Here is an 18,868-nt window from a genome sequence, read left to right on the forward strand (position 1 = left end):
TTATTGAATAGGAAGCCCTTTTCTCATTTCTTGTTTTTGTCAGATTTGTGGAAGATCAGATGGTTCTAAGTGTGCAGTCTTATTTCTGGGTTCTCTATTCTGTTCCATTCATCCTTGTGTTCTTTAAGAGTGTTTTGGTTCTTCTCGGCCATGAATATGGTGTATCTCCCAGTATTATTTAAGTCTTCTCTAAAATAAGTCTTCTCAAATTTTGTTAGAGCAGTTCTTAGATACTTGAGATTTTTTAAATGATACTGTAAATATCGTTCTTAAAAGAACCATTTCCTCTCTCTTTGCTGATGTAAAGAAATAAACTTAATTTTTATAAAATTATTGACTATCAATTTTGGTAAAAATCCTATTTTAGTTATTAATTCAGGTGTATTGAATTTTTTCTATATATAATCATATCATCAATAAATAATGACAGCTTTTTTTTTGTTCCAGTTCTTTGCACCATTTATTTCTTTTCCTTGTTTCTGCAGCAAAGATCTTCAGTATGTTGCTAAAGAAAAGTGATTACAATAAACATTCTTCTTTTGTTCCCATCCTCAAAGGCAAAACTTTCAACAGTGTCATTTAAGTATGCTATAAGTTTGTTTATAGAAGCCTTTTAATACATTGACATTTTTCTGTTCCTATTTTGCTAAAAGTTGTTTTAAATCATGAAAATATTCTAGGAAATATTTTCCTAAATCTACTGAAGATTTTTCATCTTCAAATTTTTCTTCTTTAATGTATTAACATGGCAAATTGTATTGATTGACTTTCTAGTGTCATACCAACCTTGTATTTCTAGGGGCAAAACCCCAACATGATCATGGTATATTACTATTTTGTTTATTATTAAATTCCATTTGCTTGTATTTTCTGTGAGATTTTTACATTGATTTACAGGAGTGAAATTGACTTGTAATTTTTATTTTTCATACCATGCTTGTGGAGTTTGGTATCTGGATTATGCTAGTCTCATAAAAACATTTTTTTTCTCATTTTCTTTCTCTAAAATAATTTATCTAAAATTGGAATTGTTTATTTCTTGAACATTTACATAAGAAGTCCATGTGGGCCTCAGCTTTTGACTGTGGAAACATTTTTGACACATTTGATTTAGTTATGGGACTATTTAGGTATGGGACTATTCAAGTTTTTAATTTCTTGAGTCAGTTTTGCAAAGTTACAGTTTTCAATTCATAATCAGGTATTTAAATTTTCAGTTTTATTTACAACAGTTTGTTCATATTTTCCTGTTATCCCTGACATATATAGGATCTGTGATATCAACCTTTTTAATTATTCATACTTGTTATTTCTGCCCTTTCCGCTTTCTTTTTTTTCCTGACTACTCTTCCAGTAGGTTTGCCAACTTTCATTTCTTATGGAAATACCTACTCTTGTCTTTATGGATTCTTTGTGCTGTGTATTATTTTTCTATTTCATTAATGTTTTCTCACTTGTCTATTTCCTCCTTGATTAGTGTTCACCTTCTCCCCCCTTTGTGAATATATGTATTGGAGGCTATAAATTTTTCTATAAGTACTAATTTGGTTGCGTTTCAGAAGTTTTCATATGTAGTATTTTTGTATTGTAGTTTCGTTTGTAGTATTTTGTTATTGTTAAGTACAGAATATTTTAATTTCGACTGTGATTTCATCTTTGACCCATGCTTATTACAAGCTTATTTCTTATCTTAATTTATAAGCATAGTTGAGAAATTTCTAATACATCTTTGTTCATAGTTTGATTGTGTTTTTCTCAGAGGACATACCTTTTTAACTTCAGATCTGTGAAATGTGTTGAGACTTGTTGTAGGGTCCAATATTTAGTTCACTTTTATAAACATTCTTTGTGTGCTTCAAAACAACTTGGATTCCAAATTGTTGGTCATACGATTTCGTCTGCGTGATAGGTCAAGATTCTTAATCTTGTTTTTCAGTTTCTGTCTACCACTAGGGTCTTTCTCTTTCATAAAAGTTGCTGAAATGTGTCAAAATCTCTCATCAGTATTGTGAATTTGTCTATTTTTCCTTGGAATTCTGTTTATTTTTAGTATTTCATGTTTTGTGGCTTTGATATTGGATGCATACAAATTTAAATTGTTATCTATTCCTAGTGAATTAAGCAGTTTCTCATTATAAAGTGACTTTCTTTATCTCTACTAAAGCTTTTTGCATTAAATTCTACTTTGTTTTGTGTTAATGTAGCAATGCCAGCTGTCTTTAATTTCGTTGGCATATCTTTTTCCATCTTTTTACTTTCAACTTCTCTGTATGTTTATTTTTATGTGTCTCTTGTAATTAGCATACATCTTGTATCAGCATGCCATCTTGTAATTAGTTTAATTTTTATCTAACTTTGATAATTTTTGACTAGAGTATTTAGTGCATATGCAATTATTATAATACTGTTTATATTTTTAGTTTAAATCTGCTATTTTATTTTGTGCTTTTAATATTACTTACCTGTTCAATATTTTTCTCCTTTCTTGCCATTTTAATATTTTTTTTGTAATGCAACTTTTTTCTCCAGCAGTTTAGAAGTTATGTAAGTGGTTTCTGTTCTTTTAGTAGTTACTCTAGAAGTTAAAAACCTTCTTAACTTATCAGAGTTAAAAGTCAGTTCCCTTGAGCATTTAACTTAATTTGCTCCCTTCTGGACTTACACCATTTTTGTCACTTATTTTAATTCTAGTTGTTCTTAAACCCCAAAGAAAATCCTAGTTATTCTTAAACCTAACAATATCACTGATGTTGTTTATACATTCTCTATCATTTTGTTTTATCCACATTTCAGTTTGTAATGTCTTCTTGCATCTTAGACCTTCTATGTAGAATAATTTTCCTTCTGTCAGAAATGTGTTCGCTTTTTGTGCTTTTGGTGCTGGTCTGTTGGGAACTCTCAATTCTCGCTTGGTCATCCTTCTTGGAAAATAGTTTCATTGGGTATAGAATTCTAGGTTGTCACCTTTTTTGGCTTCTGTTACTGCTTTTAAGACTTTACTTCTTTGGGTCCATCCATCTCTTCCAGCTGCTTTTCCATCCTCTCCTCATTGGTGGCATTGTCTGCTCTACCGTACATAACATGTTGAGGTACAATGTTTCTTTTTAAACAGTGCTTAGGATTTGTTGGGCTTCTTGACTCCATAGATTATTTTATTCATTCTAGAAAGTCCGCCATCATCTCTTCAGATGCTGCCCCGTCCCCGCCTGTCACGTCCCACTCTGGGACGTGGGGTCAGGGCTTGGTCAATGTCCTCACTGTGTCCCCGCCTGTCGCGTCCTGCGCGGGACGTGAGGTCAGGGCTTGGTCGCTGTCCTCGCCGTGCCTTTGTTTCCGCTGCTCTTGCTGCTGCACTTGCCACTTTTTTTGCTTCCACACTTCATTTTGTATCGTCCTCACTGACCTGTCTAATAAGTTACTCATTTTTTGACTGTGTGTAATCAGCTGTTAAACTAATGAATTTCTTAATTTTAATTATTGATATTTCTTAGTTCTAAAAATTCTGGTTGGTTTCTTTATCACATTATTTTATTTTTAAAGTTGCCTATTCCACGCAAACATTCTGAAATTTTTTTATGTATCCATTTGTTTTATAATCTGTATCAGTATTGGATACCTTTGTCAATCTTTTTATGTTGTATCTTGGTCTTCTGGCTCTTGCTTGTGGCGTCTTGTTTTGCTCTGTGTTGTGTGGTAGTGTTTGTTGTTATGGTAGGTGTTTTTGGTAATCGTATTTGAAAAACTAATTATAGGACTTATTTGGGAACAGAGATGGAGGTTCATTTCTTAAGACATACACACTTGCTTCTGCCTTGGAGCATCTTCATTCAAGATTTCAAGTCACTGGAAATGTGTTCAGGAAACGGGAACCTGACTTCAGCTCCAGAAGCAGGCTCACTGACCTGCGCCTGCTGGCCCTGCCTTCCCTGAGGCGCGTCCTTGCCTTTGTAGTTTTACTGAGGTTAGTGTTACCGTTGGATAGAAAACTAAGCTTTTCTGACCTTGGAAAGCTCCTGCTTATCCTCCCTGCAGCCTTTAACCGGCTCCCTTTTGCCTGGTTAGCTTTGTTATTAGTACTTAACACAATCACAACCTGCTTGGTTTTGGGGGATTTGCCTTTTATCTTTGCCATTCCTTTATTCTTAGCCTTTTGGAGACATTTTGTTTTAAGGTGTAGCTCTTAAATTGCATAAATTGGTATTTATTTTATTTATTTTTAAGCTGAAAGTGCTAGCCTTTAATAGGAATATTTCTTCCTTTCACAATCCTGGCATAGGTGTTCAGCCTTGCTTCTGCATTCTTGTGTGTTCATTTATATTTATATGCACATATTCATGTATTCTATGTGGCAGCTGTGTGTGTGTGTGTGTGTGTGTGTGTGTGTGTGTGTGTACTGTGTATATATTTGTACTGCTATACAGAATATATTTTACTTTAAAATTTTTAAATTATTTGAAAATTGCAAAACTCTCTTAAAATTTGCCACTGCTTGACTTTATCAAATACATATTTAAACCTTGATTTCAAATATCAAAGTCGAGAACCAAACAATAACGTGTGACCCCTCTTAAATATCATGAGGAGTTTAATCTTCATTTACTCTTTTTTCCTCCTTTGTACTTCCTAGTATTTGATCATTTAATCTGTATCTACAAACCCTAATTTTATAGTTATTTTCTTTTAATATGGAAATCCTATTTTCAACAAGCAACGGTGGCCATCCTTTCAGGTTGGTACCCATGTTTGCTTAACAACATGGAGTCATTAATCTCAGTGCTCACCTTTCCCCCATTCCTGAGTTTCCGATTTTGATTCATTCTCAACCAACCAGAATACTTTTCAAACAGTGTCCTTGGGCTTGCCTGGGGAATGAAACCCCATTTGTTCCCAGAGTTCAGGCCCAGGCCCCTCTGTGTATTTCACAGTGACTTCCCACATGAAAGTCGGAAGAGTCCTGAGTCTGAGAGAAGCCCTGAGGCACTCTGTTTCCCAGTTGCCACAGCACCTGGTCCTAGGGGCTACTATCAGTCTGAGCAGGAGGCTGGGAGTTGGCTGCGCTGAAGACCGGCCCCTGTGAGCTGCACGTGCAGCTGGGAATGTCTTTTGCTTGCCACTTGCCTCTGGTCTTTCTTTGATTCAACTCATCTTCAAAGCTGGTACTCAGTTCACTCTTCCTAGAACACCACTTTATTGCAAATCTTCAGTCCTCCCACACCCACTCAGAAACATTACAATGGGATTTAGAATTTTGCTTACACCAATTTAAATGACTTTCTGTAATACTTTGCTGTATTTTCTGTGTCTTAGGACCCAAGACTACTTTTGTTTATCCTTACATCTTATGCAATGGATGCAGATCAAATAGCATGCTTCCATGTTTAGGGTGTATCTCTGCCTTTGTTCCAGCAACACAACATATGTGAGCTATGTGTCTGTGCATGCCTGATGCACCGTATGCACACATGTATGATGTGCCTGGTGCACATCCGCACTCCGAAGCCTTCCCTCAATGCTGCACAGATACGCTCCCCTCCCTGAGCTCCCTCCACTGAACGCAGCACAGATACACTCCTCGCTCCTCTCCCTGAGCTCCCACCACTGAACGCAGCACAGATACGCTCCTCTCCCTGAGCTCCCGCCACTGAACGCAGCACAGATAGCTCCCCTCCCTGAGCTCCCACCACTGAACGCAGCACAGATATGCTCCCCTCCCTGAGCTCCCGCCACTGAACGCAGCACAGATATGCTCCCCTCCCTGAGCTCCCACCACTGAACGCTGCACAGATACGCTCCTCGCTCCTCTCCCTGAGCTCTCTCCACTATAGCTCAGGCTCTTCCTTTGCCGTAAACCCTCTAACTCTTCAGACCAGTGATCATTTCCTCTCATTGATTACCTGCTCCACTGTAACTCTCCGTCACCTCCTTTTATGTATCCTTCCTAATCCACACAATGACCATGGCACTCGACAGATGGTGTTACTGAGGCTCAGAAAGATCACGTCTGTTATTGGTCTAAGACGGTTTGAAAATTAGGAATCAATACAGGTAAAACACAGTTGCCTGCCTCCTCCCTGTGGAGCGCTGAAGGCCAGTGGCTGTGGAACTTAGGAGGTTGGACTGGCAGGGGTTCTTGGTGACCTGGCTGCAGGCACTGGAAGGAAAAGGGAACTGGAACTCCTGGTGTCTGGCTGCAGTGGCAGGTGGCCGTGCCAGTCGTTCTGATGGAGAAACTTTCCACACTGAGGAAGAGTACGTGTGCGTGTTTTACTTTGTTTGGCATGTAAGGGAGGAAGTGGGATTGTTAACAGCCGTTGTATATCTATTCGTTTCAGGGTGTTTGTGATGAATCTAAGACACAGGAAATAGAACATGTATCAGTCGGAAGCCCAGAGAGAGGTGTAAACTAGGCCTAGACATCTTGAGTCTTGTGTCCACCATGGATCGCACTGGCTGGATTCACCCAGGGAGAATGTTTGGGTGCCAGCCCCTGCCTCCCTGATGTGTCATGAAAAAATTAAAGATTTCACAGAGTGACAAATGTTGGGGAAAATTCAGATCAAATGGCCTCTGTGTCCTTTCAGCTTTATGATTTATAGGAAAAGATTTTAATTTCTTTCGATAAAAATTCTGACGTAAATGACTTCTGTTTCATTTTGCTCAGATTAGAATCCAAAAATAAGTCTGGCAGAGGAACGCATGTGAATTATTTCAGGTAGATTCATTCCCTGAGGAGAATCTTGGGCGATTCTCAGACAAGTTGTGGGACTGGGTTCACCTGGTGGTGATAAATGCTGCAGGTTTAATTAAAACAAATTGGAGCTTAAATATAGCAAACATCGTGGTGCCTAAATAAGATGGCATGGTATATTTTAGGAAAATGCACTTCAAATTTGTTCAGAGTCCAAGTTACCTCCTCAGACACTTTTGTAGCTGTGGAGCGGAAGGAACTGTTTGGATCACAGGGAGCTATCATTAAGAGAGCTGACATTCCGAGATTTACGAATGCTTTCTTCCTGTAGCGTGAAACAGGTTCGTTATCTTCCTACTCCTAACATTGCTGAACACAGTATTTGTTTAAGATCATTTATTTCATTTTTCATATTGCATAAAAGTCATGATTGCCTTTTGTTTCAGGTAACTGTCTGAAGTGACAGATACCTTTTCCACTTACCTGGAATAGGTCTCTTGGTAACAATTTCACAGTTGCTAAATTAGCAACAAAATGAGCTTAAAATATAGCTGGTATTTATTACTTTATAATCCATTTCTATAATTCTTCTCAAAATACTAGGTTTAATATATATTGAGAGGGTGACAAATTATGTTACAGTATAGTACTTTACAGCCGAGTAGGTTTTAAAATTCTATAAAATTAGAACATTACTAAAAATTACATAGAATTCAGCAGTGATAGTTATACTCTGCCAACTTAGTGTTTGAAATCTCAGCACCGTGGAGATTTTTAACGTTAAAGAACAGATTGCAGGCCGGGCGCGGTGGCTCAAGCCTGTAATCCCAGCACTTTGGGAGGCCGAGACGGGCGGATCACGAGGTCAGGAGATCGAGACCATCCTGGCTAACACGGTGAAACCCCGTCTCTATTAAGAAATACAAAAAACTAGCCGGGCGAGGTGGCGGGCACCTGTAGTCCCAGCTACTCGGGAGGCTGAGGCCGGAGAATGGCGTGAACCCGGGAGGCAGAGCTTGCAGTGAGCTGAGATCCGGCCACTGCACTCCAGCCTGGGCGACAGAGCGAGACTCCGTCTCAAAAAAAAAAAAAAAAGAACAGATTGCTGTATTAACAATCAAAATATATGTGAATGACATGCATATAAGCTGTCTACTCTGTGTGTAGTATTAAATGCTCCCTATGTGTTATTATATACTCCTTATGTGGTATTAAATACCCCATGTGGTAGTATATGTGCCCTATGTGGTAGTATATGCATCCTATTAGTATGATGTACTCCCTATGTGGTATTAGATGCGTCCTGTGTGGTGTTATATGCAACCCATGTGGTATTTATATATATGTGCTGTATGTGGTATTACATATTCCCTGTGTGGTATTAGATGCGTCCTGTGTGGTGTTATATGCAACCTGTGTGGTATTAGATGTGCTGTATGTGGTATTACATACTCTCTGTGTATTGTCTCAGTTGAAGTTGGGTATAGTTTGCTCAGTGATCTTTCACTAGTAAGCTGTCAACTTGCGTTCTGCAGTAGTTCTACTTACTTTTTTCATCCTGAAGATGATCTCTCACCTTTTCATGAGTAGCTCCTGCTTTATGTAATCTTCCAAGAGCACTTGTATTCAACTTACCATATTTCAGTGCTAATTATTATGTTCCATGAAATAATTTAATATTCCGTGATGCAACAGTTCCGCGTAAGTTTGTAACCGTGGAAATGGTTTCATGAGCCAGAGGCCCCTCGTGATTGAGGAGCAGCGCCCAGAAGAGCCATCCTGGTCCTTTGGCTTCCACCGCCCGGAGCCCAGTGGCCAACTGCAAGCTCTTCAGAAACTCCCACTAATAGCAGAAACCCATTTGCATTACAGTAGCTGAGGCAGGCTGACACTCTTCAAAACAGTGTGACACAAATCTGAAAGAACACAGCACACAGATAGAAAGCCATGTTTTCCAAAGTGCAGATATCTGAGCCAAAGAATCAGAGCCATGAAAAGCTTAATAGGAAGTCAGATCCCCCTTTCAAGCCTTTTTGCCTTCTGTACAGGAAGGCAGTCATTTCTTGGCCACCTTGCCCCTTGCCTGCCTCCTTCCCTCCTAAGTCTTGCTAACATTTTAGCTAAGTGGCCCATGACTTCCACTTTCTTTTTCTGATTCACAGAGAATCTTTCTCCAAAGCCCAAATCAAAGTAGGAGGCACTGGAGGCAAACAGGGGGGTAATTTGCAGGCGTCAGCATGGCCAGCCCATGTAAATGTGTGTTTTCTTGTCCTTCTTCAAGCCTCCCACTCACCCTAAACTCACGTGGAGCAGCCCTGCTATTTAGTAACCATTTGCAGGAATGTCCTTAGCATCTCCTGAGCCTTTTCTGCCTGTCAAACACTTCTCTCAACATTTAACAGGCAGCAGTTCACATACTCTTCAGCACAACTGGTAAAGAAAGGTTTTGTCTCTAGCCCATTTGTTAGTAGGAGGCACTGGAGGCAAACAGGGGGGTAATTTGCAGGCGTCAGCATGGCCAGCCAGCCCTCCTTGCCAGGGAGCTGCAGCCCTCCTGCAACAAGAGGCCAAGTGGGTGCTGTGTCCTGCCTTGAGTGTCATCTTGCAGGGGAGCTTTGGGTCATCTTCACTTAGTGCTTGTGTCTTTGATTAGTTTGGATTTTAGATAGCGAAAGATGGTGAGGTGCTGGTTTAAAAAGCTGTGTAATTGTCAAAGGCTTACTTTCTGACTAGTACATAGAATTTTTAAGATGTAAACTCCATGGTCAGATAAGTCAAAGTATGATTATTTAATGTTCTTTAACTTACATACAGACTTCCTTCATTGACTGTGATTCCTAAAGACTGTTTTATGAGTGCGTACTTATTAATAGTTGAACTATGTGAATTGCCATTTTGCTGGGTCAAAATCGTTTGAATTTGAATAGCAGTTTCACTCTGTGGTGTAAGTACATCCTGTCTGCTTTCTTGACAGGATTAAATTAGACTTATGTGAACATCTTTGAGTTGCTGTATGGGAAGAACTACACTGCCACCTGCCACATGGGCAGAGTCTACCCCCTAAAGTGATGGGATTTGAACGCATGTTCTGACATGGCCGCTTTTTAGGGTTCCAGGTCTGCAGGGTTCCAGCCTTCTGCGCCACTCCAGTGCCTCCCGGCAAGGTTCTGCAGAATTGTCCCCAATCAGATGACTCGTCATATGTGCTTTAATTGAAGTCTTACTACTCAGACTTAAATTATGAAATTTTAAAAATAACTAAGAAGTCCCGTGCATAGTTAGCAGATACCATTTTATTTGTCGTATCATATCCCATTTGTTTTGTTTTCCAGTTTAGCACCTGAAACCCGGGAAATATCTCATTGGTCATTGTAAAACAAGTGGATAAACCTTAAGGCCCATTTCCCATGTTGATTTGCAGGAGGACCCCGCCTGCTCCCTTCACTCCGTGTGTGTGCCCTGTCCTGTAAGCCTTTGGTGGTCGTCCCTTGCCGAGTGTATGTGGGCACACTCACAACAGTCTGTTTTTCTGTCCCATCTGGTATTACAAACTGTCTTGAAGGACAGAATAGGAGTTACCTGTTTTTCTGTCACCTACAAATACTATTTTGGGTGTAAACATGTTTGTTGACTTAAATGTCAGTAAATTCATTTATTTTAAAGTCTAAAATCCAATATTATATATTTCCTTATAAAATGAAAGATAATGCATATTAAAAAATACGTGTATATGGAACCATGAGCCTGAATGTGTGGCCTGGGTCTGGATCACACTAACCACTGCAGTGGGTTTTATCTGGCAGTTTGGGTGTGAACTGGGACGTGGGTTTGGATCACAGTAACCGCTGCAATGGGTTTTATTTGGCAGTTTGCGTGTGAACTTGGACATGGGCAAAGCGGTGTATGGATGGATGATGATGAAAGATGAGAACATCCCTGGCACAGTCGTTCGGACCAGCACTATCCCAGAGGAACTTGGGCGCCTGGTGTATTTACTGACAGACAAAACAGGTATTGTTCATGGTCTGTGTTCACCTTTGAATGGATGAAATGACATTTAATAAAAAATAGCTAGCATGTAGATATATGTTTATGTGTGTGTATATATGTGTATGTGTTGGAACAGATCATTGAATCCATATTTAGAATTTTTCAGCCTCTAGAAAACTCACACAGCTTAATCATCTTCTCGTGTACACAGTATCATAAGAATTATCAAAATGTTAAGTTCTTAGAGCTTTAAGTAACATATTTCTGTGTTTTTAATTTTCTACAATCTTACATTTTTTTAAACTGCCTTATAACACCTCCCTAGTGGCTTATTAAGAGCAAAAATTCCCTGTTTGTTTATTATGGAATGATACTTGTGAGCTATTAGAAGAAAATAGCAGATATGTTAATTTGGTATTTAATACTCACATTCTCCTATAAAGCTTTACTACAGACTATCCCACTCTAAAGCTCTAGGACCAAAATTCTGTTTGTCCTTACCTAATTTTCTCCTTTTTTTCATCAAAGAACTCTTACCAATCCATAACAGATTAAAGACAAACAATTGGAATCTGGTACTGTAAGGAAAGCCACATCTGAGGGCTAAAATTCCTCCTTGGTTTATTGATTTAAATTCCAAGTAATTCTTAGTGAACTAAAAATAAAAGAACACTTATATAGCATAATAAACAAAATATGTTGCATACGAAATTCAACATAGTTTTAAATTATTAAATAATAGAAAAATCCTCACTGTAGTCAGCAAGAGGATAGAGAAATCTGCAAAAAAGTTGTTATTTAAAATTCATAATGGAAGCTCTAGGCATTGCAGCAAGACAAATAGAAATAAGACTAAAGGAAGAAACAAATATTTGCAGATATAGCAAAAGTGGCAAGTTACAGATTAAAATAACAAAATAGGTCACTGATACATAGTGGAGAATAGACTGAAGAGACTGAAGAATAAACCTCCATTCACGGCGGCTGCATGTATAGAAGACACAGAGTCAGGAACCTGAGGAATGAATGGAAAGGGCTCACAGATGGTCCCCAACTTCACAGTCGCTCAACTTGATGGTGGTGCGATAGCATTCACTCAGAACCGTACTTCCACTATCCGTGCAGCCATTCTTTTTTTCACTTTCAATACGGTGTTCAGGAAATTACATGAGCTATTCAGCACTTTATTATAAAACAGGCTTTGTGTTAGCTGATTTTGCCCAACTGTCAGCTAACGTAAGGGTTCTGACACAGTTAAGGTAGACAGGGCTAGGCCATGGTATTGGGAAGGTGAGATGCATTGAATGCATTTTCTACTGAGCATGGGTCTCTTGGATGCAACCCCATCATAAGGTGAGGGGTCTGTGTTTTGAAAGTCATACTGTTGTCTCAAAAGTAGAAACTCAATATTCTTCATGTCAGCTCTCATGATGAATTTGTAAGTGTAGTGTAATTGAAAGTGCAGTTGTTAGATCTGTGTTTGAGTTCCATTAGACTGTGTCTTGTGAGGGGTTGAGGAACTTGGCCAAGAGAGCAGTGCTTATGAATCCCAGTGACTCAGAGAGCAGTTTGAGGGGCTTTGGTTCAAAAAGGTAGACTGAGAAAGTGTTAAGATTTTCCCTTCCCAACTTCATGAAGTCTACAGAAAAATGTTTAAAGAATAAATAAATCCATGGTAATACACAGAAAACAAGCAGGAGTAAAAATATTAGAGGATCCAGAAATGGAGTTATTTCTGGAAAACAGTTGGAATCAGTTTGCAGGTGACAGCAGAGCAAAGCAGACCGAAGTTGCCAGTGGCTGCTGAGGGGCCCCCACATGGGTGGGAGAAATGTCCCACAGAAACGAGGGGTGGACGAGCCCCAGACCTGAGCTGACAGGTGTGTAGGGCAGCACGGGAAGCCATCAGGCCACCATGAGTGGTGCCTGTGAGAGCAGGTGGCCACCAGCATCTGCCCACGCGCCACCTGAGGTCTGCTTTCGCAACGTGGGGAGGCTTTCGGGGAGAAGCACTCACTGCTTCATGTGCCCTGCCCCTTACACAGAGTTCACAGACAGCCCCTTGATTCAGAAACCAGCCCTTTGGAGGAACAGGTTTATGGAACTGCAGAAGACACCCACCCCAGCTTACTTTACAGACAACTTAGTCTTTATTGATGAATATAATCAGAAATGAAGAATCACCAGCATGAAATCAAAGTAGCAAAATATGAACAACCATACTGTTCCCAAATAAAACAAATTCATCGAAAAAGCAAAAGAAACTTCAAGAAAAATTTTAAGAGAATTTATTCATATATATGAGTTTAATATCCAAATTCAGCAGCACTTCTGTACACCGGCAACAATTAGGACATTTAATACCAAAACACCAGTTAGAAGAACAACAAAAAGTATAAAATCGTTAAAAATAAATGTAAACAAAAATGCATGAGACCTAAATGGATGTAAGTTTTTAAAATTTGAAAGCCCTTAAGACCGAAATAGGTAGGCATATTGTCTTCATGAATAGAATATCTTAGCCTAATAAAGATATCATTTCTTCTCACATTGAGAGATCTGACATGTTTGCAAGCCTAGGAGGAATCAGAAACTCCTGTTCACTATTGGTGGGAACTTAGGTAAGCGCATCACTTGGTAAAACACATTTTGACGTTATCAGTCAAATTGAATATGCACGTGTTCTGCTATCCAGCAGTTTTGCTCCCGCTTCTGTTCCCTAAAGAAATGTTTGCACATCTACACCAGAAGACATATGTAAGAGTATTCATGGCATTATAATGGTTAACAAAAGCCAGCAACTGTCTAGATACAACACAAAAAAGTTTATCAAAAGTAGAATGGACCAATTGTGGAATGTTCTTACAGTTGAACACTAAATAGCGGTGACAATGGAGTACAGATATTGACAGAAACGTGGATGGATTTCCAAATAGAATATTCAAGAGCTAACAGAAATACAAGAAAAAATGTAATAAGGTTTATTTATATAAAGATAAAAGCCATAAAAGATTAAACCATTTAATATTTAGAGAAAAATAAAGGATGAAGCTGTAAATAAAAGCAAACATTATAAAAAGTGTGTAGACCAATATGAATCAGAAGGAAGCTGGTATATCTACCTTGATTAATATTAAGCAAAATAAACCTTAAAATGAAAAACATTATTTAAGAAAGAGGGTCACTACATAGAAGGTTCAATTCAAAATGTTTGTGTACTTAATAAAATAGCTTCAATACCTAAAACAAGAATTAATACAGGGAGAAATTGATTATTTGCTGTCAACCACAGGAAGAAATGTTTACATCTCTTTTGTTTATTGGTTAGCCAAGCAGGCAGTTCAGAAGATTTGAATAGTGTAATTGTCAGTTTTAGATCTTATGGACATATACAGAATTATTTAACAACTAGAGAACACTTGTGCTTATCAGACATGTATGAGAAAGTTACAAAAATTTGATGCATACTAGGCCATGAGTCAAATTTCAGTAAATTTCAAAGAATGGATATTTCTGATCACAATAAAAAGAGGTAAGAGTTAGAAGTTAATAACAAAGAAATAAGTTTTTAAATCTCTCATTTTTAGAAATTGAAGTATATACTTTTAAATAGCATAGATCCAAAAATAATACAGATTAAAAATGCCTAGAACTAAATAATAATATAATCACTTTGTATCAAAGCCCATAGAATGTACAAAATCAAGGTTTTATAAGAACTTTCTTTCATTTTTTTAAATAGAAAAACAAGCCTAAAAATTATCTAAATAGCCAACTTAAGAATAGTAAAATAAATTCAAGGAAAATACAAGGAAAGAAGATACCAACAGAAAGCGGTGACTTGATAAAACCATCAAGGATTAATACGGCCTGTCAGTCTTTTGAAAAGACAGCAAAATAAACACACTTTCAAAATTCTGATCTTTAAAAAGTAAGAAAAGATGGGCCGGTCCAGTGACTCACACCTGTAATCCCAGCACTTTGGGAGGCTGAGGTGGGTGGATCACCTGAGGTCAGGAGTTAGAGACCAGCCTGACCAACATGGAGAAACCCCATCTCTACTAAAGTTAGCAGGGCGTGGTGGCGCATGCCTGTAGTCTCAGCTACTTGGGAGGCTGAGGCAGGAAAATCACTTGAACTTGGGAGGTGGAGATCCTGGTGAGGCGAGATTGCGCCATTGCATGCCAGCCTGGGCAACAAGAGTGAAACTCCATCTCCCCCCCCCAAAAAAAAAAAAAAACGGTAAGAGAAGGCATGAATACATATTACAAAAGAGAAGAGGGACATAGATACAGATATATCTGATATTTAAAAGAAATTTTAGGAGAATGACAATGTTTTATAATCAGTAAATCTAAAAAGCTGAATAATAGAAAAATTTTCAGAAAAAAATGTAAGCTGTTAAAAATGACTCAGAAGAAACAGTTTTAGCTATCCTAAAACCATTAGAGTAGTTTTTAAAAAAATCTTCTGGGGCCGGGTGCAGTGGCTCACGCCAGTAATCCCAGCACTTTGGGAGGCCGAGGCGGGTGGGTCACCTGAGGTGGGGAGTTTGAGATCAGCCTCACCAACATGGTGAAACTCTGTCTCTACTAATGGGTCTACTGATGGATCTGGCCAAATCAAATGGAAAACTTTCTGGAAAGGATTCACGATTCCAGATGCCATTAAGAACATATGTGCTTCGTGGGAGGAGGTCAACATTCATACAGGTTTGGAAGAAATTGATTCCATCCAACCCTCACGGATGACTACTTGAAGGTTTCAAGACCTCCGTGGAGGAAAGAGCTGCAGGTGTGGTGGAAATAGCGAGAGAATTAGGAGTGGAGCCTGAAGATGACTGAATTGTGGCAACCTCAGGATGAAACTCCAACAGATGAGGAGTTGCTTCTTATGAATGAGCAAAGAAAGTAGTTTCTTGAAATGGAATCCACTCCTGGAGAAGATGCTGTGGAGGTTGTTAAAGTGACTTTAAAATCCAAGGATTTAGAAGATTCCGTAAGCTAAGCTGATAAAGCAGTGGCAGGGTCTGAGAGCATCGACTTCAGTTTCAAATGAAGTTCTGTGAGTACAGTGCTATCCAACAACATTGCATGCTACGCAGAAGTCTTCCGTGAAAGGAAGAGTCCGTTCATGTGGCAAACTTCATTGTTGTCTTATTTGAGGAATTGCCACAGCCAGTCCAAACTTCAGCAACCACCACCCTGATCAGTCAGCAGCCGTCAACATTAAGACAAGACCATCTACCAGCAAAAAAATTGAAAGTTGCTGAAGACTCAGATGATTGTTAACACGTTTTTAAAATATTTTTAGATTACGGTATGTACATTGTTTTTTAGACATACTACTAATTGCACACGTAATAGACTTAGTATAGTGTGAACATCACTTTTCTATGAACTGGGAAACCCAAAAATTCATGTGGCTCACTTTGTTGTGATATTCACTTGATTACCCAGGTCTGGAACCAAGCCCGTCCGCTGTCTCTGAGTTGTGCCTGTAATTTCCTGTCTAGTTCCTATGTACTTCATATCCTCAAGTGGAAAGGGCTTTGGAATCAGATCTGGGATTGAGTCTTGGTGCCCCCCAACTGTGTGTGATGTTAGGCAAATCCTTTAACCCTTCTGAGCAAACGGAATGTGTCATCAGTCACTAAAATTTTGTGCTAGTTTGTTACACAGCTCTAGATAACAGGGGCACCCAGACCAACAGAGAAATACAAATCATTCTCAAATCTGAAAACAGCTGGTTATGCCCCCCTTGCCTTTGTGAGACCTTTAGTGCTGTGGTATTTACTGCTAATCGGTTGTTTTTTTCCAGGAACTTAAATAATTAAGATCTTTCTATTTTGTGTTCCATATTTTAGTCATATAAATACTTCTGCTCTTTTGCTGTGCCCCTAAGTTTGTAAATCAGAAGTCAGACAGGCTTTTGCAGTCACCTTGGGGGCCTCAGTCACAGCAGAGGTTCTGTAACTGTGGATGGTTGTTTGATATTATAAGGCGTTCTGGTTCTCGGTATCAGAGGAAGTGTGTTGAGGCATAAGGCAGTTTGCAGATATCTTCCAAGTGCCTTGAGTTTCAGCTGAAGTGATGGAGAGTGAACTGTTGTCTCAGGAGCCTTATGTTACTAGCATAATTGGAAGGTGGTCCTTCGCATGATTGTAAATGGGGTCTGTGCTTCATCAATAAGCTTTTGGATAAGAAGCGTCCATCACAGTGGTTCTCTCATTTGCCAGGGCAGAATAGAAAATGAAGTATCCCAATAATTGCATTATAGTTTCCTTCTTGTGGACAAGAAAGCAATGTGGTATAATTAGGTTTGATTGGAGTGCACATTTCCGGTAAGATCTGAAATTAATGATGTTGCTATAGTGACACATCTGCGGCCACCAGTGCGTGAAACATAAAGCAGTTCATTCGACAGGCGTAGACATCTGTGAGCTGCAAGGATGCAGAGCATATTGACACTGACCAGAAATACTCGACGCCGGCTGATGAATGAACAAATGATGCTGAAACAGGAGGACAGATAATTTGTACTTAATCTGCTGGGAAAACTTTCATCTTCTCACTGGTTGCATTTGACAATGCCATTGTTTAAATAACAATGCTGCAGAGAACTCATAAATTTTAAAACTTAACTCAGGGTGCAGCCTATTAAAGCAATACATTAATTCCTTTGTTAGGGAGGTTTTATCTTCATGTAGAACAAAGGCGTTACTAAAAACACCCACTAAAACAACAGGTTTTTTAGGACTCACATTTTAATTATAGCATCCATTACCCAAAATGCCATGTTGTTCACAATTGAATCACATATGAGTTTCACAAGACGGCATCATCATGACGGGGAAAGCTGTTTTCCCAGTTTGTAAGGGCGGGCAAGCACGACGTGTGTGCTGGCGAGTGCATACAAGGCAAGCAGATCTCACAGGTAAGACTTGGAAATGGTTTTTAAACCAAAGGGCAACTATAGTCTGTTATGCATGATGCTAATAACCGGGTATTCAGTTACAACAAACTTGAGTAGCCATACTGGTACAGTTGTTACTAATGTGTGTCCTTGGATATGAGTGCTGTAATTAACATTTTGGGGGTGTTTGGGCCAGTTGAGATGTTAACACATGCAGATACTTAACTGATGCGTACAGTACTGAGAATCATAATGTTTAGAGAAAGCCTGATTCGCAGAGATTGTATTTGACCTTAAATATAATATTGACTTCACTTTAAACAGTGTCATTGACTTTGAATACATTTGGCTTCACTTTAAAAAGTGTCAAATAATTTCAAAAGTCAAAGCATACTTTAAAGATTGGTAAATTAGTCTTATCACTTAAGTTTTGTTTCTATTTCTTGTAAGGTCTAAGTAAGTTTGTGTTTTGATACATCCGTTGATTATGTGTGTGTATGACTTTAACTAGAATCTTCACAAGAAAGTTTCTTGCTCTAGGTGCGTGGCATATCCCAGTGTTACCTTTGTTTATCTAGGAAAATCACTGGCTCCCTCTTGTATGATGGTGTGGTAGAGTTTAGGGTGAGGCCAATTCACAGTTCAGGAGTGTCTGGTCTGAAACCTCTGCAGCTGTGTCTCAGACACTGTCTCCTCCGCTCAGTCATGGATCACATCTGTTGCCACTCTGTGAATGATGCCTGCAGGACTTTTCCCCTAGAAATTAATTTCCTCTTTGCCTGCTCTGCTCATTATAGTCCCAAAAAACTCTTTTTCATTAAAGAGCTGCAGGTTTTTGTTTTTTTTTTAAGAAATCAGAAACCTTTTGTCAAAAGACATTTTCTGTCTATATAGCTGCATACCATAACCGAGTCTGCCGTGATTCTCTTCGAGGTGACGGGACTCATGCTCTCTGGCTGCATTCGTTCCTCCCTTTTTCAGAGCTTCCAGTTTCGGGGCATATTAATTTCCGTCATATTAAAATGACAAAAGTTGTAGAAATCATCAGTGTTTGAAATCACGGAGAGCATTTGAGGTAAGATTTGAGAAATAATTTGTATTACAGACTCTGCGTTATCTACTACTGCACAAGAGGGGAAAGAAAGTTCGAAATTAGCAAGTTATGAAATAAAAAAATCATCAAGATTTAAAAAATGTTTTTGGGCTTCATCTTCATATGTGAAGAAAGTACATGTGCCACTCACCTGAAGGAATGTCTGCATAAGTATTGCAGTT

General features: G+C 38.9%; 1 protein-coding gene across 15 annotated transcripts in view; it reads left to right on the forward strand.

Moving 5' to 3' along the window:
* Positions 1-18,868, forward strand: part of ATP9B (ATPase phospholipid transporting 9B (putative)) — a 287,191-nt gene that overhangs the window by 186,853 nt on the left and 81,470 nt on the right. For all 15 annotated transcript variants that reach the window (XR_002518773.2, XR_002518774.2, XM_009192938.3 and 12 more), the window contains one exon: positions 10,557-10,699. Coding sequence is in view for 13 of the 15 variants with exons in the window: in XM_009192938.3 (XP_009191202.2) it covers positions 10,557-10,699 (143 nt within the window). In the remaining 2 variants the exon portion in view is untranslated. The remainder of the gene's footprint in view (positions 1-10,556; positions 10,700-18,868) is intronic.

Source organism: Papio anubis, chromosome 19, assembly GCF_008728515.1.
Source record: "Papio anubis isolate 15944 chromosome 19, Panubis1.0, whole genome shotgun sequence".
Classification (NCBI taxonomy): Eukaryota; Metazoa; Chordata; class Mammalia; order Primates; family Cercopithecidae; genus Papio; species Papio anubis.